The following is a 22419-nucleotide window of genomic DNA, read 5'->3' as shown; positions in this document are numbered from 1 at the left end:
AGTATCATATGTTGTGGGAAATGAAAGTCCAAGTCTGGCTGAAGCTGGGTCATCAATATGGAAAACCAGGGAAAATGTTAAGCGTAGTGCAGTGCTTGGCATTCTGCAGAAACACCCAAAATGTCATTTTTGGAAGACTGAGAAAAACACAAGGGGAGAAGGTGCCACTGGAAATAAGTATAAAAGAGGATTCGTTTAAGATGAAAGGCATAAATTAGTCAAATATAAAATGTTGACCGCTTGTGATTAATGCTGCTTTGGGAGAAAACATCACTTTGCTGATGGAGGAAACCACCAAAACCACTATGTAAAAATGCCTTCGTGGGGCTGAGAGATAGGGTAGGGGTTAAGGTGCTTGTCTGGCATTTGGCTAATCACAGTTTAATTCCTGGTTCCTCATATGTCCCCTGGCACCTTGAGCACAGAGCTGGGAGTAGCCCTAAGCACTATCGGTGTGGCTTAACTGCCCATGTTTTTGTGGACCCTTAAACAGTTGAAACCAGAGTCCTGGGAGACCAGTGGACCTGCAAGGCAGAGCTGAAGGAGGGAGGAAGGGAAAAGATTTTTATCTTTAACGGAAGCAGAGCGCTGGACATCAGCTGTTATGGCTTCCTACTCATTGGTTACTTTTATTTACTGATTTATTTTTGTTTTGGGGCTATACCCCGACAGTGTTCAGGGCTTACTCCTGGCTCTGAATTCAGGGATCACTCCCAGTAGTGGTTGGGGGACGATGTGTGGTTTTGGGATTGAACCCAGGTTAGCTGCAAGAAAGGCAAATGCCTGCTGTATTATCTCTTTGGATCAGTCACATTTAATTTAAAAAATAAATTAAAAAGAATTTTAAAATCAAGGCATGGCATACAACCTAAAGGGAGAACTGATTCAAATACCCAAACTGGGTGGAGGGAGGATTGAGAGGAAGGGGTGTTTGGTCCTTTGGAGAGACAGGTAGGCACACTGGTGAAGGCTGTGGTGTTGGAATTATGTGCATGGAGAACCAAAATAGCAATATAAACCACAGAATCTCCATCAATAAAAAATTTTAAACATAATGATCAGAGATACTTAAAGGAATGTAAATGATATATTATTTTGGCAGACAAATATTAAGGTCATTCTTCCCCCTTGCTTTCATTCCAAACCAGAAATTATTTCTTGGTTTTCAAATGCAATGAGAAGTTGCTTCTTTGTTCTTCCATCCTTGAATCTAGAACCATAAATCTGTACCCCTTGCCCCCATGCTAGATCTAAGAACTTTAAGAAAGTCTGGCCTCCCATCCACACGCTGCTCCTGTGTGGTGAGTGCAAATGGCCCTTTCTCTTTCTCATGGATTATTTCATGCAAAAGACTCAGTTCTACAAAATAAGAAGTGACTGGACAGCTTTCCTCATTCTGAGTACAGGTACCGACAGAAGATGGTCTCCATTCTGCCTCTTATGGGTTGTGCCTAGGTGAAATGCTAAGAGTTATTCTCGTCCTCTTGCTCCCAGTCTGGGGAGGAGGCAGGCAAGTGGGTAAGTGGAGTCCAAAGAACTGTAAAGAGTATCATTGCAGGGCCCAGCAGATGGTTCAGTGGTCGAGTACCTACATTGCCTAAGTGAGTATGGGTGTTTGAGTCCCAATTCCACTCCATGTCACTCATTTCTATCCCTAACCTAGTTGAGTGCAAATACCATAATTGGTCACTCCCAACTACAAAGCAAAAGAAAGAGGGAGAGAAAAGAGAATCATAGGGAAAGGAAGCCAGAGCCCCCATACTCCTCACTAGGAGGGGGCCTACCTCTGAGTTTCCAGGTGCATCAGAAATTTCATTAGACCTGACTTTGATAATTCTTCTTTCAGCTATAGACAATGAGTGGCAAGTAAAACCAGAAATGCCATGTGTTTGGAACACTTAAAGTAAGATTGTATGTGAAATGAATTTGGAATCTGCTTCTTTTGCCTTGCAATCAAACGTTACGTTGATTGGTAGGAGTCAAATATAAGGAAGCGAAGTTAAGAGAGAGGAGAGATGAGCAGTGTCAGCAACAAGAGAATGGACCCAAAGGGATTCCCACCTTGTCATCACACATCAGTACTCGGAGTAGTGCCTATGTTTCTTGGATGTATGGGGTGTGGATGCAGCTTTCACGATAGCCAGCAAGAGCCTTCAGGACTGCTTAGCAGGAATGAAACCTCTGGCAGAAATAATGTTAAGCATGTTAAAGTATGTGAAAAATACACAGATGGGGGGCAGATTTGTTTGTTTGGGGGCACATCTGGCCTAAGGGACCATAGGCTACCAGGGTTTGAGCCTGAGCATAATGCATGTGCCCAGCCTGTTGAGAATTCTCTCATACCATGCAGATTGTCATTGTTTTTTTTTTTTTTTTTTGGTTGGGTGTTGGGGAACTCCTGAGTTGCAGTAGCTACTCAGGGGCTACTGCAAGCTCACTGTTTAGAGGACACTTTCGGGGGTGCTTATGGGGGCCATATAGAGCTGGGGACGGAACGTGGACCTCCTGTATGCACACATGTGCTCTAGTTTATTGAGCTCTCTCTGCAGTCTCTGGCAGATTTTTTGTTATCTTTTTGTGGGCCAGACTTGGCTGTGCACAGGGTTTACTCTTGACTGCGCGCAGGGATTACTCCTGGTAGGCTCGACGGACCATATGGAGTGCTGGGGACTGAATCAGGGCAAGTGACATGCACGACAAGTACCTTATCCTCTGTGCTGTCTCTACTGCCCTTCCTTGCAGATTTCTTTTTAAAAAAAAGTACCACAAGATGGGGTTCCCTCCAGCTGGCTCCTTATCCTTCTCTATCAAGATCTCCATATCTTCAGATGTGTGAAAGGCATCAGGCATTCTCGGGAACAGCAGGGTTTTGCAAGTTTTGCCTTCAAAACCACCAGAAATTTAGTTTTTTTTTCTCCTACTTTTAGTTTTAGTTTTGGAGGTTTTGACTGTGGTATTTCTCGGTTTTGAAGTCTGCCACTTTTTATTTTTTGGTCTGATGTTGACCCCTGTCCACCTCCTGATAGTACCTTTTCTATCCTGAAACAGGCCTCAGATGGCATCACCATGAAGTGACCCTTCCCTGAGAAATAGACACAAACCATGAAGGCAATAATTCTGAATCTCTTTCTAAATGCTGAATCAAAACAGAGAAGGGTCACGGAAGGGCCATTTCTCCAATTTGCCTAATATCCCAGCTCTGGGAAGTCTTTGAAGATGACATCATCTAATTCAGAGGTCTGGCAGCTAGAGCTAAAAAAAAGACGGGAGGGGTGGGAAGGCTGGGATGCAGCTCAGTGGCAGAGCACTTGCCTTGCATGTGAGAAAGAAACAAGTGCTGGGGTGGGGTAGAGAAATGGGAGCATTGGGTAAGTGATTGAACTGAAGTTGGGGAAAGTTGAAGGGTAGAGACAGGCTTGGTCTGTCTGGGGAGAAAAAAATGTAAGTTTTTAAAAATATTTACCCATTATTATTATTTCCTCATTATTATCTTTCTCATTATTTACTTTCTTTCCTTTGCTACTTGTAAACTTCTAACCTAAATATCTGTCAGATCAATCAATCAATCACTGTCATCCCGTTGCTCATCGATTTGTTTGAGCGGGCACCAATAACATCTCTCATTGAGAGACTTATTGTTACTGTTTTTGACATATCCAATATGCACGGGTAGCTTGCCAGGCTCTGCCACACGGGCTCGATACTCTCAGTAGCTTGCCGGGCTCTCCGAGAGGGGCGGAGGAATCGAACTCGGGTTGGCCGCGTGAAAGGCGAATGCCCAACCGCTGTGCTATCGCTCCAGCCCATCTGTCAGATATTGCATTTAATATCAATATCTCTGGTATACATGGAAGTATAAGAAAATAATTGAGCACTCTATGCATAATATGTAAGTTTCATAACAAAATATAGCAAAGAAAAACAGCAGGGGATATTAAATAACCTTTTGTAATAATCATTAAACTATAAAATACTATATGTAGAAAAGGACATTGGAAGGGTTATTAAAATTTACAGATTAACTCTAAAGTTTTTTCTCTCCTCTCTATTATACTATCATTCAGTTACAGGCTTATTCTATTCTGAGAATAACTTGGCTATTAACTTAAAGGCAAATCTGGATTTCTATTATTCTCTCTGCTATTCACCTGCTCTTCTTGAGCATGTTAACAGACGATAAAATGCCTGAAGTATATAAAAGAGAGAAAAAAAGTATAAGAAAAGAGCCCCGGAAATGAGTGAACAAATAGATCTGAAATAATTGGGAGCTGGCCGTAGTCTTATATATTATTCTGTACAGGTGGCAAATGGATTTTAAAAATACTTAAACCCTGGAGAGGCACTATAAATAAGAATATACAATTGAAGTCTGCACTCGGTTGATTGATGCCTTGGTGTTGTTTTTCTTTTTCTACTGAAAGAGAGAGAGAGAGAGAGAGAGAGAGAGAGAGAGAGAGAGAGAGAGAGAGAGAGAGAGAGAGAGAGAGAGAGAGAGAGAGAGAGAGACTGGAGAAATAGTATAGCAGGTAAGGCACTTGCTTGCACACTGCTGACCCAGGTTCAATACCTGGCACCCCATGTGGACCTCTGAGCCCTTCCCTGAGTGTGAACTGGGAGCAAACTCTGAGCACTGCTGGGTATGCCCTCCCCCCAAACTCCAAAGAACAGAACAAAACAAAGAAGCAAAGAGAACTTCTCTTTTTCCCAGAATAAAAGTCAAGTAATATCAGAGGTGAAGATCTCAGACTATTGGGGAGCACAAAGTGTTCAGAATTAAGACCCCTGGCGTGTGGGCGGCCACAAACTCTCTCAGCAGAACAGAAATCAAACCTCCCACCGTTTGGAGAGCTCAGAAACAAAGATGGGCACGGACGAAGGCAAAGCAATTTCTTTCCACCCAGTGGAACTGGCACTGCTATGAATTGACATAGAAAATGGATAGAAGGGAAAGGTTGCAATATGTGATTTGGTAGAGAGAGAACAGGATTTCTGCTTCTATCTGCCTGCCCTTTGAGACATCTTGGCAGTCACTGAAAATACCATGATGGATAGTGCTGACAGCGGGCACCTTTGAAACACTCTTCCCCTCTGGCCAAACAGACAAGTAAAATTCATTTTCCAAACTCAGAATCCAGATTTTACAATTTTTTTTTTTTTAAATCTAGATGTGCTCATTGAACCCAAAGGAGAACACAGAGAGAATGCTGAACTCTCCCGATATAGGCAGGAAGAGAACGGACCTGCTAAGGGTAGTGTATGAGATTCTAGCAGCCAGACCCCGGGCCAGGTGGCAGGCCTCCCCATGCTGTCTGCCCTGGCTTGCCCAGGGGTGCCATGGTGTGGGTGAAGAAGCCCTGCCAAGGGCGGAACTGCATAGATTGAAGCTCCAGCCCCCAGTATCTCAGAGTGAGACTACTTGGAGGAAGTGTCTTTCAAAGAAATAATTCAGAAAAAAACAACAACAACAAACAAATGAGGTCTTTAGGGTGGGTTTGAGTCCAATCTGACTGATGTTGTTACAAGAAGTGAAAATGGGTGTCTGGAGAGATGGTTCAATGGGCTGAGCTCAGGCGTTGCCCAGGGGAGTCCTGGGTCTGATTCCCAGCAACACATGTTTCCCTCCGTGACCCCACCCCTCCAAGCACAGAGCTGGGAGCAGCCCTCTAAGCCTTGCTGGATGTGACGCTCAATCAAACCAAGCCAGAGCGAAACAAGAAAGAAAAGGAAACCTATCCGGACAAGACACACACAGAGGGATGATGAGGTGAACCAAAGGCAGGTGGTGGTGATCAGCTACACAGCAGGGAGGTCTGGGGCTTCTGGGCTCTGGAAATGCGTGAGAAAGGTTTCCGTGGGATAAGCCATTCTGCCTATGGTGCTCGTTAGGGCAGTCCTGGAAGCTGACGCTGCTTTTTTTTCATTTCTAGTAGAAGCTGTTAAAGGTAATGACACTTCCCAGCAACACTCGGTAAAGGCTGAATCCTAAGAACTAAGGTCAGATGCTGAAGAACACAGAGGTTTGGTGACGACGAGTTTAAGTCAAAGGGAAAGGGAGTAGGGAAAGAGAGGAGGCAGTAGGAGGAAGGAAGACCAAGTTTCTTTGTTTCTTGTTTGTTTGGGGAGACACTCTCCACCCCCTGCCCCCTGTATAGACCCGGCAGAAGTTAGGACCTTGCAGGGCCAGGGATCAAAATTAGGTTCCCACATGCTAGGTATTAACCTTAGTTCTCTCAGCTCTCTTCCCAGCCTGGAATGTCTAGATTCTTAATTAACAACACCAACAAAAATCCTCTTTTGATTTCTTAGACAAAGCTTTACATAGTTAGGGCTGGCGATGTGACTCAGCAATAAGCACTTGCTTTGTGTATGTGGCCCTGGGTTGATCCCTAGCAACACACACATATGCCAAAACAACACCAAAGAACAACCAAAAAACCCAAAAACCCAAACAAAAAAACCCTCAAACCACAAAGCCTTCACACATTTAGTATAGATAAAGAGGTAGAGATGAACAAAATGAAGAAGAATATAATGATGATATTGCAACAAATGGTTCATACATTGTTAAAAACCTTTCCAGGCCTTTTCTTTTAAATACTTGAATTTTTATATATGCAGGACAAAAATGGACTAATCGTTAACATTATCTTTACATGTTAATAACTTTTAAAATTTGAGGTCCTATTAATTTGAAACACTGGGTAGGCCAGGTGAAGAGTTTCTCATACTGGCAATAGTATATATCATATCCTGTCTACCACCAAATCCTCACTCAATCATTTTTTATTTCTAGGATCATTTCTATTGTCTTCTATTATTATGATATATCAGTTTTACCCTAGAAATGGAATTGGTAGATGGGATGTATCCAAGCTTAGACATATTATATAAAGACTTCTGATAAATATTGCCAAACTGCCTTCCAGGAGTACTGCATCATTTACACTTAGAAAGCTATTTTGAGTCGCCATGCTCTACTGATTTACTGTACAGCTCAGAGTCTGGCTTTCTTGGCCCTCTCTGATGCTGTGTCCATTCTCCGTGTATGGCCTGGTGACTCCAGTCAATCATGCTGCCGCATTTACTTAGAGTTGCCCAGAGAGTAAATTCTACACTGACTTTAGTGATGGAGGTGACTGGACTTGTGATCGTTTGCAGCGGGTATATACAAATACTGAATCATTATGTTGTGCACTTGAAACCAGTATGTGTCAATTATACCTTCCTTAATTAAAAAAAAAAAAGTGTGTATTCTAAGTTGTTCACTCCCTTTTTTCTTTTCTTTTGGGTCACACCCAAGGATTCTGTGGGGACTATAGGGTGTCGGGATCAAATTTTCCTCCTCTCAATCCCCTCCATACGGTAGCACTGTGACACTGTATTACTGTCGTCCCATTGTTCATTGATTTGCTCAAGTGGACACCAGTAACGTCTCCATTGTGAGACTTGTTACTGTTTTTGGCATATTGAATACGCCACGGGTAGCTTGCCAGGCTCTGCCGTGTGGGCAGGATACTCTCGGTAGCTTGCCGGGCTCTCTGAGAGGGACAGAGGAATCAAACCCGGTGGGCCGAGTTGCAAGGCAAACTCCCTACCCTCTGTGCTAAAGCATATACTCCAGGCCTTGGAGCCCACTCCCAGCTCGGGTTACTTCTGACTCAGCTATTCATGGGTTTTCAAGCAAATTCCTTGACGAAGACTGTGGAAACTGAAAGACGTGGAGAATTTGTGCTCCCCGTAACTTGGGACACTCAGGCCTGGTGGAGGAGGCTTCCGTGTTGGTGGAGGGTGTTTTCTGCTACAGCGCTGCAGCAGGAGCAGGGCAGCCTGGCAAATTCAGCTTTGCCAAGAGGGGTACAATAGGTCAGTAACCAGTAGCCTGTTTGGAGAACATGACCTTCCTAGGGTCGTGAAGAATGAAGTGTGAACAGGGGATCATGACATTTGAAGGAACTGGGAGCCACGCCCAGGTTGCAGTTCCAGGGATTGCCCTGCAGGGACTTGAGGTCACTCTACTCCTGACCCTTAGTTGTTGACTTTATGCCTAAGGCTCCCAGGGCCTGGGAAAATACAGGTTCTACTAGGGGATGGGAGTGGAAGGACTGACAGCTGTGCACTATTTATGCATTAATGAAAGAGTCTGTTTGATTTTGGTTTTCTGCCCGCAGACGATCTGGGGGGTAGTGAGGTGGGGGATGTACTTAAAAAGGAAGCCAAGCTCATCTTAAGCAAAACAGGAAAATGTTTTATAAACATGAAAATTACGTGGCATTTAATAAAATGTGTTGGCAAGTAAATCTCTGTATAATATGATGAAAATACGTTAATTTCTCCTGAGAGGAGAACTTGAATTCCACTTATCGGTGAATAAGAATCTGCAATGGGAACATTTGTGAGGAAAGAGACAAGCACAGTCCAGAAGGTGCTGTCACCCTTCTCAGTGGGTTTCAAGACAACTTCAGAGCACCCATCCTGGGGTCTTCGCTTGTCAGAACTGTCCGTCCCGAAGCCAGACCCTTGCATCTTATCACGAACCTTATCTATGAAATAACAGATGAGACTAGATAGGGACAGAGAAATAACATATAGCACTGGATAGAGCGAAGATTTAATTTTGTTCGACTTCTTTGAAATGTAGATTTAACTGCCAAAGTTGCTTCCCAAAGTAAACTTCTGTTTCCGACATTTGCCCACGGCAATGAATAAATTTTCAAGGAAACGAACAATTCTTTCCCTGGGGTTGTTTCCTTCTATCTCCAAGTGATACCACGGAGAATTAATTACTTCATAATCTTGCTCACTATAGCCGATCAAATGAAAAATGTTTATGGAAAAACAGGGCTTACCGTCTATCACTGGTTTTGGCTGAGAGCTTTTGAGGCGCAGGGAGGGCCGGAAGCGGGTACGGTCGTTGAAGCTCCAGCTCTTCTGCACTTTGGTGGGGCTGCCCTCGGCTGTGATGTCGGTGCTCGGGGACCTCCTGTCACCTACTGAGGCTTGTCTGCTCTTAATACTCTGGCCCCGCGGGCTAGCCATGCGTACTCGCTCCTTAAAACTTAGCTTCTGACTGTGGACAACAGAGGCACGATTATTCCATTTCAAGCAATTTCTTCCCCTCCATTTAGGTGAGCAATGGGACGAAGCACTACATGATCAGTTATTTCAACAGAGAAAATGGTGTGAGCAAGTAGGAGCACAGCAATATATTTTTCCCACATTGAAATTCTGAGCTTTATTTCATCTCTCTCTCTGCGTTCATCTGGACCCACCTCATTCTATAGAGATACACTATAGACATTCTATAGACATATTCCTGGATTCCTCATGGACAGGACAGAGATCTAGAATAGTAGTTTGTGTGCAATTACATCGCAAGTAACCAAGGGCTGGTTTGGTATTGTACTTTAAAGCAGATTTTAGTTTCGACCTCAACTTTTGAGGTTTAAAAAAGCTGTGTTACATTTGTGAGTATATCTCCTTGTAATTCCTACATGTTTCTGCAGAAAAATAGGGATGACAGTTACATATCTCTACACATTCAGCATGCATTTATAATCCAGGCAAGACTATGATATCCATAAATTCATGCAATCTCATAGCAGATGATCGCCCTATAGATAGAATATTAGACACACAACACTGAACACCACATTCGCTTTATGCTTATATTCATTCTTGTGAGACAAATACCACACAAAGTAGAACAGCCCTGACACAGAATGAATGTGATGACTGATTAATGGAATGCGATGTTACGTTCACTAACACAATTGCCTGCTATACAGCAGGTTATTGATTTGCTGTGGCAGCTACTGGTAAATCATATTTGCTCAGATGTGGGCTGTTAAGACCGACAACAATGAATTCCAGAGTGTGTCTCTCTTCTTTCCCAAAGAGAGTGGCAGGATATGGTTCGAGGATTCGGACGGATTGGATATCCACCATCCTAATCCAAAATAGGTTGGATTTCAGAATTTTGGAGTTCTTGCCTCTGCCATGGAGACACAAAGAGCAACACAGTTAGAGGACTGTTGTGCGTGCCACAGTGTTGACACTTCCTTTACTCATCTGTGGCGGCTCTTCTTTCATGACTAAACTATTGTGTGACTTTGAAGAGAGGGACAGTGCTCTTGAGTGAGAGGCCCCCGGACTCCTCAGGACTGAAGCAGTTAGGGTGGAAGGGCCGGAAGGAAGTCTCATGGAGCAGATGCTGGTGAAGGCGGAGCCTGACAGCCTTGCTGCAGTCTCTGCCTGGTGGCCAGTGTTCTCTCTGAGCCAGACTCAGCTCTCTGAGACCAAGCGGAGGGAGTGTCTTTTCCACTTACCGCGATGTCCACTGTCCCCAGCTGCAGCATGCCAACAGCAAATGTGTTTAGTGGATATGTGTTTGGTAGCTAACAAGAAACAGTAACATTAATTTTTTTTCCATGCTCAGTAGCTTAACAAACGATGTTCTAAAAAAGACACCACATTTTGTGAGTTTACATGGACACAAATCACACAATGAGCCAAGTGTGAACCAGAAAGTCCTGGTTGCCATAACCAAGGAGACCATGCAACTGACAGCTCCCGTCTGAAATGCACAAAGCAGAATCCACCGTGACCAGCGGAGAGGCACATGCAAAGAATAGACGGGGCCGTGGAGTGATGGGGTCAGGAGTTCTTTGCAGACAAACCCTCTCTCCCAGGGTTGCTCTGTACTTGACAAAGGTGAGATTAAATAGCAGAGTGCATTTAAACAGCAGCAGCAATAACAGCATCCGACTGCAGCCTTTTATTCTCAGTTATGTTTTCCAAGTCACTCAAAGTCTTGAGATAATTTGAACAAATCATCAAGGTGACAGTGCTCACCTTTTCTACTCTTTTTTTTTTTTTGGCAAAAATTTCAAATCTCTTTTAGGTTAGCACATCTGTTGCATCATTTAAATGTATGATGACCTGGTTCAGGAGCATATGCTCATCTTAACTCTTTATTTAGATGATCTTAAGGCTGAAGTCAGCAATGCTATCATTACAAGTGTTCTGCCTATGCTTTATCTAATCTGTTACCTTTCCTGGAACTAACATATGCTAATTACTATAGAAAGTGGAGTTTAGTTAAAATAAAACTATGTTCTCAAAAGTTCAAAAGATATCTCTTTTCTACATCCATCAATGATTAGGAAATGAATAAAAAAAATTGCAAACTTATTTAGTATAACATCAGGTTTCTTATTTAAAACTTTCAATTATGGAAAAAGCAAAACTTAAAATAAGTATCAGCAGCAAATTTGCCATGGCTTTTTTTTAATCATAAAGTATCTTAAAACAATTTGTTCTATGAAAATATTTTATTAACTAAGAATAGATGGGAAGTGAAAATAATATTCACTAAATCTCAGCACTATTTAGTGTCTCTGAAATGAATGTAAATTAATCTAGGTGCCACTTCCGTCCTTTTCTTTCTCAATTGCATCATATTTGCCAGTGTTATAGTAAAACAATTCTCAAAAGCTATTTTAAGGAGAACAACATATTACTGAGTAACTCAGAAAAATAATGTACTATTTTCACTCTGTACATAATAATGTAGGTGAAGATTAAGTTTCTAATCCATAACATTTTGTCTTGTTCTGTTTTTTTTTTTTTGGCCACACCCATATGTGCTCAGGAATCATTCCTGGTGGGGCTCAGGGGGATTATATGGGGTTTCAGGGCTCTAACTCTGGGTTGGCCACGGGCAAGGTAAGTGCTCCATTGGCTGTACTACCTCTCCAGTCCCAATCTGGAACTTTTAAACCAACATTTAAACTTATTTTCCAAGGCAGAAATCTGTTCTTGTGTCCTCTTACAAAAAGGTATTTTTTAATTATTCTCCCCCACACCACCATTTTCTTTCTTTCTTTTTTTGGAAATCCACAGAACATCTTGATTTAAGGATTATAGAGCTGATCAAGTGACTGTTAGAGAAACCACACACTTATTTAAAATATAGACTCTTCACTGGTCCACTGAATTTTTCGTTTCCCCCCCTATTTTTTGGTGACATTTATAAATAGGATTCTTGAGGAAGACTTATGCTAACAGGGTTTTTAGGAGGAATGCCAAGGATTTGCCCCAGGAGACCAACAAGTCGATCTCTCCTTGGAGAAAGTAACCAAAAGTTCGTTGTGGTCATTTATTGCAATATTTCTTAGTCTGCATTCCCAGCTGAGAGCCATACTCAGGGGGCCGCAACCTCTCAGCAAAGAATTCTCCCCTCTCTAGGAACCAGATGTACGAGTTACCCAGACGGCTCAGCATGCAGCCAGCCACAGGCCGTTCCCTGCCAGAGAACTGTGTGGCATCGTCTTAACTCCACACTAATCCTCTTGGACTTAGAATGCTGTAGTTATTGGTATGCTTAATTAGGGCTTTAGCCCTTCAGAGGATAAGCTTTCTATAAATTCTCGCCTCAGGCACAATACGGCAACTGAGCCATCAACCATCCAGTGCGTGCAGCAGCAGCTCAGCGGTTATCTCACCACCAGGGGGCGCCAAGGGGCTGAGTATACTGCGTGGGACGCCTTTCCGTCCCAGGGGTCGAGTATCAAAGCAGGCAACAGGCAACAAGGAAAATTACAAGCGGGTTGAAAACCTCATTCAAGAAGTCCTTAGGAAAAGTGAGTCTCTGAATAGGGCTCAGGTAGGGTGGCTGTGTAGCCTGGTCATGCACCTGAGGTTAGTTGGCATTCTCAAATCTCATGTCAATAGCTGGGATGCTGGGTACCTCTGCTTCCGTGAGGTGTACATTCTGAAGAGCTTCTGCTTATTACTACAGAACTTACTAGGAGTGAGGGAAATAGAGCAGCACATTACTAAGCATTTCGCCACCAGGAAAGTGCTTAGGGATTTCTTCTTCAATTTCTTTGTTAAAAACAAGGCCATTGGTTTTCACATATAAGTACGCACTACTTAAGCGGAAAGTGCTTACAAGGTAGTTTTAATTGTGCTGCTCAAAATATATTCAGTGCTCTTAATGGTTAAGTTGAAATAATTATACTTGAAATAGGCATTACAAATGATGGTTATCTATGTGCTAGCACGTTTCATATGAAAATAAGAATATACATATTTTAGACGTTTCATATGAAAATAAGAATATACATATTTTAGAATATAGCAACCTTTACATACATAGCAATACAGCATAGTATAAATGATTGAGGTATAAAGTATTTCAGAGCTCAGAAATACATTCTACAGGAATCAATATAATAGATATTATTAATTGCTGTGAGATAAAACTTTGGTTCTTGATTTGTTTGAAACACCTTTAGTTATAGTTAAATAAATCAATTTTCTTATAGAATACAGTTTTTCTTTTAAAAGAAAGACTTCATGCTGCCAGTTTGTAAAAAAAATCTTTTAGTTTTAATTCTTGAGGTATGTTTTTAAAAATCTAAATCCTATTAATAATTGTGAACAGAGACAACAAGACTCCTTTTTTTTTCTAGTAAAAGGGATCAAACCCAGGGCCTCACATGCTAGGCTCTATTGCTTAACTCTATCCCTACCCCCAGAGTGACCATTTTGAAAAGATTGCTTTTGAAAAAAAATCTAACTTTATGTCAATACCCACACAAATTTTTTATGGTAGGGGAAAAAGTTTGCATCTTACAGTTCTAAGGAATAAATAAACAAATAAAATAGGAACCTACTTTCAATTCTGGCACTAAAAAAAAGAGTCAAAAAATATAGGCAGATCATTCATTACATACAAAAGAAAGAGCATGTAAATAGTGGGAAAATAAATGCAGAAGAAATCGAAGAACATACAACATTTCCTCTCAATGTTCTACCAGAACCCAACAAAGTATCCTCTTTCGTCCTGGCAAAGCAGTTGATGGATCACAACAGAAGATAGGATTATAACAAAAAAAATATCATTTATGCTTCTATTTCCAAGACATACATGTCTAGAATGGCCTCACCAGCATTCTTGAAAGCAATTCTACGTAGTCTACTAAGAAATGTGACAGACTTCTGGTAAGGCCTTCCTTATAAATTGCGATTAAAGCAGCTTAACAAGTATTGATTAAGGAGAAAGTAAGCAGAGGCAGAGATTTATTCAAGCTGCTGGTGGTGTGATCTATTCTTGTAGCAATTAAAACTTAACAGATAGGAAGAAGTAAAAGCCTTCCTTGGATCACCGCACAAACTACTGAGGGCAACGAACCTTGTCAGGAGGGAGAAGGACATGAGAACTTCTACTGACCAAAACAAAGAAAAGCTTTCTAGTTTAAAAATGAGTTGGGAAATTTACTTAATGGCACTATTAATTAGAATAAAATCAGTAAGCACATTTACACCGTCTGTGAGATTAGCACTGTTTTCAGTGGAAGACTTAGAGGAAAGTAAGCGAATAATTAAAGGATGTTAAAGAAGTTACATTTTGGGGCTGGAGACAGGGTACAGTGGGTACAGGGCTTGCCTTGCACACAGCCAACCCAGGTTCTAGCCCTGCTACTATCTTTGGTCTCCTAAGCACTGCAGAAGTGATCCCTGAGCACAGAGCCAGGAGTAAGGGCTGCAAACAAACTGCTCTCCTCCCTCCCCACCAAAGAAACGAAATTTAGAGTCAAAAGAGGAAGAGCACAGGCTCAGTAGAGAGGAATATCAATTTGCATTTGATCCTGTGCCAAAGAAAGTTAAAGTTGAGTTCCTGAGATTGGGAATTTTGTGTCTGTGTATGTGTGTGTATCGAAAGTGGGTTTGTTGGGGGCTGGAGCGATAGCACAGCGGGTAGGGCGTTTGCCTTGCACGCGGCCGACCCGGGTTCGATTTCCAGCATCCCGTATGGTCCCCTGAGCACCGCCAGGAGTAATTCCTGAGTGCATGAGCCAGGAATAACCCCTGTGGATCACCGGGTGTGACCCAAAAAGAAAAAAAGAGTGGGTTTGTTTATTTATTTATTAAAACTATTATTTTGTTTTGTTTTGAGGCCATACCTAGCAGTGCTCAGTGTTACTTCTGGCTCTGTGCTCAGGGATCATTCCTGGTAGGACTTGGAGGATCATATGGGGTGCCAGGGATCGAACATGGATTGACTGTGTGCAAGGCAAATTTCCTACCTGCGGTAATATCACTCTGGCCCCTGAACTGTGATATTTATTATTATTATTATTATTATTATTACTATTTTGTTTTAGGGCCACGCTAGCAATTCTCAAGGCTTGCTTCTGTCTCTGCACTCAGGAATCACTCCTGGCAGTGCTCTGGGGACCATATGGCATGCCAGGGCTCAAACATGTATTGGCCATGTACAAGGCAGGAACCCTCACCTCCTGTACTATATCTCTGGCCTCTTTTTTTAATTTTTGAAGTAGTTGCTTATTTTTTTAAGTACATACAACTTATCACTGACAGAACACTTATATCTTACATGACTTATGTAAGGAGACTCTTCAACAAATTTATATTCATTTAGGATGCAAACTTAGTAAATTCGGAAGTACTAAGAATCATCTTCTATAAAGCAACAATGAAAAACAGCAGCTAGTATTATAGAAATAATGCCCAATGCAATAATTTGATAAAAAGAAATAGGGCACCAAGCTAGAATTAAAATTACATCCATGGATAAATAATTCTGTACTCAAAAACTAATATAATGTGCAAAGCAATCTAGTATAAATGAAAGTTTTATCTAAACATTCTTTTTTTTTTTTTTGATCTGTGATAGACAAAGCAAAATCATCTTGGAACTGAATTGTTTTCTAAGAGGCCTAAGACATTTTGTTTAAGTATCATCCTAGCCTCAATGTTGAGAGACATAATCTTTGCTTTGGAACAAGTATATTGCAAATCAGGACAACTAGTTTAGTGTGGAGTTACAGGAAGGCGTGATGCCCCATTTCAATTCTGCAGAGAGAAAAGCCTGACTGTACTTTATAAACGACTGCTTATGACTAGTTGTGGCCCTTGCATTCAGAGAGAGCAGTGCCAGGCTTCAGAAGGCCCGTGCTGGCTGCTGAACTGAATTAATTCATCTACACTTGATTTACTTCCAGATCTTCACACAATGAAAAACCAAGAGGAGGGATTTGGTAGATCCCTGGCTTGGAGATGCCTGGAAGAAGATAGAGTTGGCTCAAGTTTATCTGTTCTGTTTCTCTGAATCCCATCAATGACCTGATGGTTCTCAGTAGAAAAAGTGCTCTGCATTTGGAAAGTATGAATGAACCCATTTGAAACTGGGCCGAGCATTAATCAACACAATTTTAAGAGCCAGACCTGCTCTCTTCCAAGGGAGAAATGTCATTATAGATGAATTTTCCTTTGTGAATATTTTGCTTGTGTAAGGACACATTTCTCTATCCCTAAGATGGTCCTATTGTTATTAAAATAGTCTTTCTGCATTTTCTGCAATATTATACAGTATTACAAATTCTATTGCCTATGGGACATAAGGCGAAAGTGAATGTAATATTAACACAAGAACTTCAGCTTAGTTTCTTCAGATTATTATTAAAACTCTATTTTTTTCTCTTTTTATATTTCTCATCTTTTCCTTGGTGTTTTATCTCTTTTTCCATAAACTACTTGAGGATGGGGGCATTTTATTGCTTTATACAAGAGTTATTTCTTGAGCACATTTCTGTCATAGCTTTAAAAAAAATTAAAGGTATTCTAAATAAAGTTTTTTGGGACACACCCAGCCATGTTTAGGGCTTGCTCCTGGCCCTGTGCTCAGGGATCACTCCTGGCAGGCTCAGGGATCTGTATGGGGTTCGGGGGATCAAACCTGTTAGCTCCTGTTGCAAGGCAAGCACCTTGCCCACTGTACTATTGCCTCAACTCTCTGTCATAGCTTTACACAGGATTATGTGATATATATGAAGACCTAATGTCATAAAGCATGAAGCATTCCATAAGGCATGCATGTTCAACTGTAACCCAGGACATGTTACAAATGTTTTCTGCCAAGGGCCAAATGGCCACAGGAAAGCAAGTAATCTCTGTGTGTGATTCTGTAAGTCGATAATGTGCCTTAGTGATTCCGTATACATTCAAATTTATGTGAGAGCTATCCTTGACAACACTGTCACCGCCATGCAGAATAAATCTCAGGATTCTATATATATGTGAGCATCATGAAATTGAAAACATTTACGTGGTCATCTTTTTGAGTCTTGACAGCTGATCAAGAGATTTATTTTGGGACTTTAGAGCACAATTTCCATGTCCCGGTCTAATACTGTTCTGTTCTCTGCTTTGCTAACACTTAAAGAAAGTGTCGTCTCACTGGGTCTGTCCAAGGTGAACCCTCACTCAGGACTCCACAGAGATCTCGCTTACATGTGTTTTACAATTCTCCACGTGATTCACTAACTTCCCTCTTGGTATCAGCAGCTCTATTTGGAGAATGACAGATAGGTGACCTAGGAAGTTGGTAGCAAAAATAATCTCTGCCTTTAGGATTTGGAGACAAACTACTCTATGAGACTGTAAATGAAGAGCTTCTGAGACAAGGAACGCTTTTCAAACATCACCCAAAAGGCTCAAAAAAAAACCTTACAATGGATTATGATTTATTTTGTATATTCTATTTTTCAACAGAAAGATGGTGGGGTTTGACATTTAGACAAAGGAGGATGAAAGGGTCCAAACTGGCCAGAATGACTCTTCTCTGGTCCATGTCAAGGCTGCTCTGAGTCTAACGATCAGAACGTCCTTCGGCAAGAGAGCTTTCTAAGTGGAAAAGAGTAACCCTTGCAGCTACTCAGTAGTAGCTGGAAATTTCACCCAGAAATACCCAGTGCCCCTTGCTCTGACTCCATGGCTGACAAATCAGAGAGGGGATCCATTGCCAGACTCTGCGGGCTTCACTCTGCGAAGGGGGCGTGATGTATGCTCTGACACTTCTATCTGCCATCCAAAATGAATGTTTAGGTTTGTGAATCTTTATTTTAAAAACATTTTTTTAATTTGTTTTTTTGGCCCACACCCCACAGTGCTCAGTGCTCACTCCTGGCTCTGTGCTCAGAGATCACTCCTGGTGGGGCTCCGAGGACTATTTGTGTCCCAGAATCGAATTTAGTTTGACTGTTGGCAAGGCAAGTGCCTCACCTGCTGCACTATCACTCGCTCTGGCCCCACTAACCTTTACTTTAAAATAATTGTCCTGGGGGCTGTATCAGACAATGTTTGGGGCTCCAAGGCTATTTGGGGAGCCCCTTGCAGTGCTGGAGGCATAACCTAGGGACTTGAATGTGCAAAGCAGGTATTCTTCCTTTGGAGCCACATCCCTGGGATCTGTGGTTTATGAACTTTTTTTTTTTTCCTGTGAAGCAAGATAGGTTTTATTGAAGCTTATTTCGAAAGATGTGAGGGGAGAGAGAGGGAGAAGTACATGTTTGAGAGAGAACACAGGCTTCTCCAGAGTAGAAACAGGCACGCAAAGAAACATCGAGACAAGCAAGCGAGAAACGTCATCACGGGAGAACACAGTCTGGAGAGCAAGCAGGAACTCTGCAAGTGTCAGTCAGTATGATGCAAAAGCAGAGGACATAGAGGCAAATCACCCCCGGTGAACTTCCAAAATTACTTTCAGCCCTACATAAACTATTTTGGGGGATTAAAGTCATTAAGACAACATCACAAAGAAAGAAACCCAGGCCACACCTTGGGTCCCCCGCTCAGGGCTCAACTGGGAGCAGAGGGATGCCAGTGTGTCCTGTTGACCGAAGCAGCGAGGGTAGAGGGAAGCGACCTTTGCTCTTTCTTCCCCTCCAGGCACTGGCAGTTCTCTGGGGGGCTCTGGGTGTGTTGCTGCACCTTGGGCAGTGCTGGGATCCACCGGGCCCTGGCTCTCAGGTCATGGCTCCTCAAGCCGGGCCCTTCCTGGCTCTTACTAAGGTAGATGAAAGCCAAGGAAAAGGTCCTCCAATTCTAGTCCCCCTCGGCAACTCTCAGCTATGAATCTGACAAAGCATTTTCTCGGGAGGCCTGAGAGAATGACTGCATTATCTGTTAAGTTTCTCTTTTGAAAGCAAACCTGAGTAAACCACAGCCCAGTGAGCTGGGCATGTTTAGGAGACTGTTCTAGCCTCTTGTACACAGTGTTCCTTTCACTGAAAAAAAAATACCCAAACAATTTCTTACTCTAAAAGAAGGACCCTAATGAAGGGGAATAGAGGTTGTACTGCTCTCTGGGATGTGAATACTTGGACTAAGATTTCTGTTGGGGAAGATGGTAGCAAGGAATAGCCAAGGGCCATAATTATTACCTCCTTTTCCCCCACTCCCAGAATGTTCCATGCCTTGCAGATTATAAAAACAGTAGTGTGTTAGGGGAAGATGCACCCAAGGGGAAGGGGAACAATCAATAAAACAGCATCCTTTGCAGGCAATCTTGTGAAAAGGTCACTTTTAATCATCTTGTATTTGTGGATCGATTTTACTCACACGAGACACATTTAAAGCATCTGTTAGGCATCAGATTTATAAACAAACGTAGCAGAAGAGAAATCACAAACCTGCTGGATGCTTCCCCTTGCTCTTTCCTTCAGGTGCGTGCAGACAAAGAGAAACGATGATAAATGCGTAAATACATTTATAGCACTTGTTAATGACCATGTCGGAGATTGGGGAACTTTACATAAACGTTTTCAAGCAAGATTCACAGAGGCAGTTCTCTAATTTAGAGTAACCAAACCCAACCTGGTAGCACAGATTCTCTGTGGAACAGACCTGATACTGCATAACTCTTAGCAAGATCTGTACTACCCACATATAACCAAAAGCTACAGATGCCTTAAGCTAAAGTTATCCACGACTAAGAAAAAGCAGTTCCAAGCAAATCAGCTTTAGTAAAGACTCCTAGAAAGGTACTGGCTACACTTCCGCTTTGGTCCCTGTGTACCTGCTTTAGGCAGACCTTTGGGTTTCTTAATCTGAATTTGTTAATGTGTGATTGTAGCTTTGAGATTTAATTTCTTGTTGACACAGGTATTTTCACTTGCTTGTTTTTTTTTTTTTGGGGGGGGGCATACCTGGAGATACTCAGGGGCTACTCATGGTTCTGCACTCAGGAATTACTCCTAGCGTGCTCAGGGGACTATATGGGGTCCTGGGGATAGAAGACAGGTCGGCCACATGCAAAGCAAATGCCCTACCCACTCTACTATTGCTCTGGCCCTAGGTTTGGCTTTTATATTTAAAACATTCCGTCTGAATGAATGTGACACATAGGAAGTCAATCAGAATTCTTCTAGCCCAGTGATGGGTGTCATTTTTTAATAACTCACTCTTGCAAGCTCGGGTCTTTGCAATAGGGTTAAAAGCTCTCTGCTCTTTGCAAATGAATCAAATGTCCTGGGCAAATACCACATTTCCTTGTGAGTTTATCTTGATTTTCTTATGACTAATTGAAGCCACTGAATTAGATAATATCTACATTCTGACTTTTTAAGGTGCCACATGGCCTGCTTAGAGTCTGATACTTCTTTGTAGCTTCATAAAATATCTGACTCATTCTCTGAAATAGCATGTCCCCGTGTTTCACCCTGTGCAGAGACCTTCTCTGCCATTGAGAAGAAAATCAAGAAAAGCATATTCTTTTTAGAAATCTTCCTCCCTACGTCAAAACTCTGACACAACAACTGCCAAGGTCTCTAAAGTGTATGTGAGAGTCAAACCAGATCAGAATGGTGAGAGTAAGAAACTACTGGCCTGTATCCATGGTGGATTTGAGCAGCTATAGCATTTTCTTTCTTTCCCCCCAGAACTGTGTGGCACACTTCTCTCCCCATCCTATTGCCTATGAGGCGGTTGTCAAGTCAAAGCAAGGGTTGGCGTTTTTCAAAGATAACAACATGGAAGGTAAAGCTTGCCCTTGCTGAGGCTGATGCATCTCTTCCCTCTCACCTATTTAAAGTTACAAGTCCTAATGCTCCCTAATTGCTCCCCTAACCTTACTACTCCTCTCTCCACCACAAGCACACATTGGTGTATATTTTACTACGTTGCTGGCTTTGGGTGTTTCTTCCAATATTCTTTGACTATTTTTGCAGGGTTGAGGTTCTAACTACTTGTTTTTCTCTTGTAGTGCTGTATTCCAAGGCTACGTCTTGCCACAAAGTAGGTATTCAATGAATACTTGCTGAATTTGAAGTGCTTAAGCTCTAATGTTCTACTGCAAAGAAAAAAGAAGTTTTAAATGAGTCTGTTTTTTCCTAACGCAGTCTGAATTCAGTAAATAGTTAGTTAGAAATGTAAAAATATCCCTGGAAATCCTGTAGCTTATTTCTTCACAAACCCAGAAGCAGTTTAAAGTAGATTTGCTTTCTTGAGCAAAAAGCCTAAACTTGGGTTTAGGGACTCCATGAGTACATTGAAGTGGTATGCAAAGTTTTGACTTTTTGTACATTGAATACTTTTCCTTAGGAAAAGGTCCATAATGTCTATCACAATCTTAAAGGCTTAAGGAAGAAAACAACAATTATAGTGATTAAGAACCACTACAATTTGGATAAATGAAGATTGAGATATTACAACATTCAGTTTTACCTGAACTTGGCCTGTGATATTCTGGATAATGACCAGGTTTTATGTAAACTGAGGCTGAGAAGCAGAGGTTAATGGGGTGCAAGGAAAGGAGAGTGAAATGGGTGGTAGACAGTCACAGGAGAACAGGATGAATGCAGGTGTTCATGCAATTGCTCCTCCCCCACCACTTAAAATAGGGAAAGAACTAGAGGAAAGAGAGGAAAGGAAATCATAAGTAAAATAAATGTTTATGCACTGGGAGAATTGAACTCATTAGATATTTTTATTCTAGGCTATTCAAAGACTTTGTATCTAAAAACAGCAGGAAGTCATGTGTGATAATAGATTACTCTCATCTGTTAATCAAAAACCCATTTTTGGTGTTTCTACTAGTCTTAAGACATTTACCTACTAACCTTTATGGGAACAAGGATTTCTATTAATTCTTATTTCTGATTTCCCTAAGGAATAGATAGGACAAGGGCTATGCGTCTTTTTCATTTTTAAATATCATATCCTTGAAAGAGTCTCATCTTTGATAAAGAAAATTCAACTAGTTCTTAGGATTCCATCTGAAAGGAGAATTCTCATCCACATTTTTATTCAACAGCCTCTGGGCTTCCACCGTTTCTTGATTTCCATCTTTTCTAAAGTCCTGAAGCTTATATTTATCTCTGTCACCAGTACCTAAAAGTTTTGAGCCCAACTTCCAGGAAACCTGTCTCAACAGAACATAGAAATCATCTTGACCAGATCTTGACTTTCACTTGGTGGGTGGGAAAATGGAGGCCCAGGACAGGACAGGGAATGGAACAGAGCTGGTCAGTTAATAAAGAAACTGCAGATTCTGAGTAGTTAGATGTACAGAATCCTAAAAGCCAGAGGGATAACAGTTTTGTCGGGCTAAGA

At 41.8% G+C, this 22419-nt stretch overlaps 1 protein-coding gene across 1 annotated transcript in view; it reads right to left on the bottom strand.

Annotated features, from left to right (window-relative positions):
- KCNQ5 (potassium voltage-gated channel subfamily Q member 5) overlaps positions 1 to 22419 on the bottom strand; it is a 588348-nt gene that overhangs the window by 50946 nt on the left and 514983 nt on the right. Inside the window, exons 9-10 of the mRNA XM_055134600.1 lie at positions 19500 to 19526; positions 8847 to 9067 (exon numbers count right to left, since the gene is read on the bottom strand). Coding sequence (XP_054990575.1) covers positions 8847 to 9067; positions 19500 to 19526 — 248 coding nt within the window. The remainder of the gene's footprint in view (positions 1 to 8846; positions 9068 to 19499; positions 19527 to 22419) is intronic.

This window comes from Sorex araneus, chromosome 4 (genome assembly GCF_027595985.1).
Source record: "Sorex araneus isolate mSorAra2 chromosome 4, mSorAra2.pri, whole genome shotgun sequence".
Taxonomy (NCBI): Eukaryota; Metazoa; Chordata; class Mammalia; order Eulipotyphla; family Soricidae; genus Sorex; species Sorex araneus.
The sequence above is the reverse complement of the archived record's forward strand: the minus strand, read 5'-3'. Positions and strand labels throughout refer to the sequence as shown.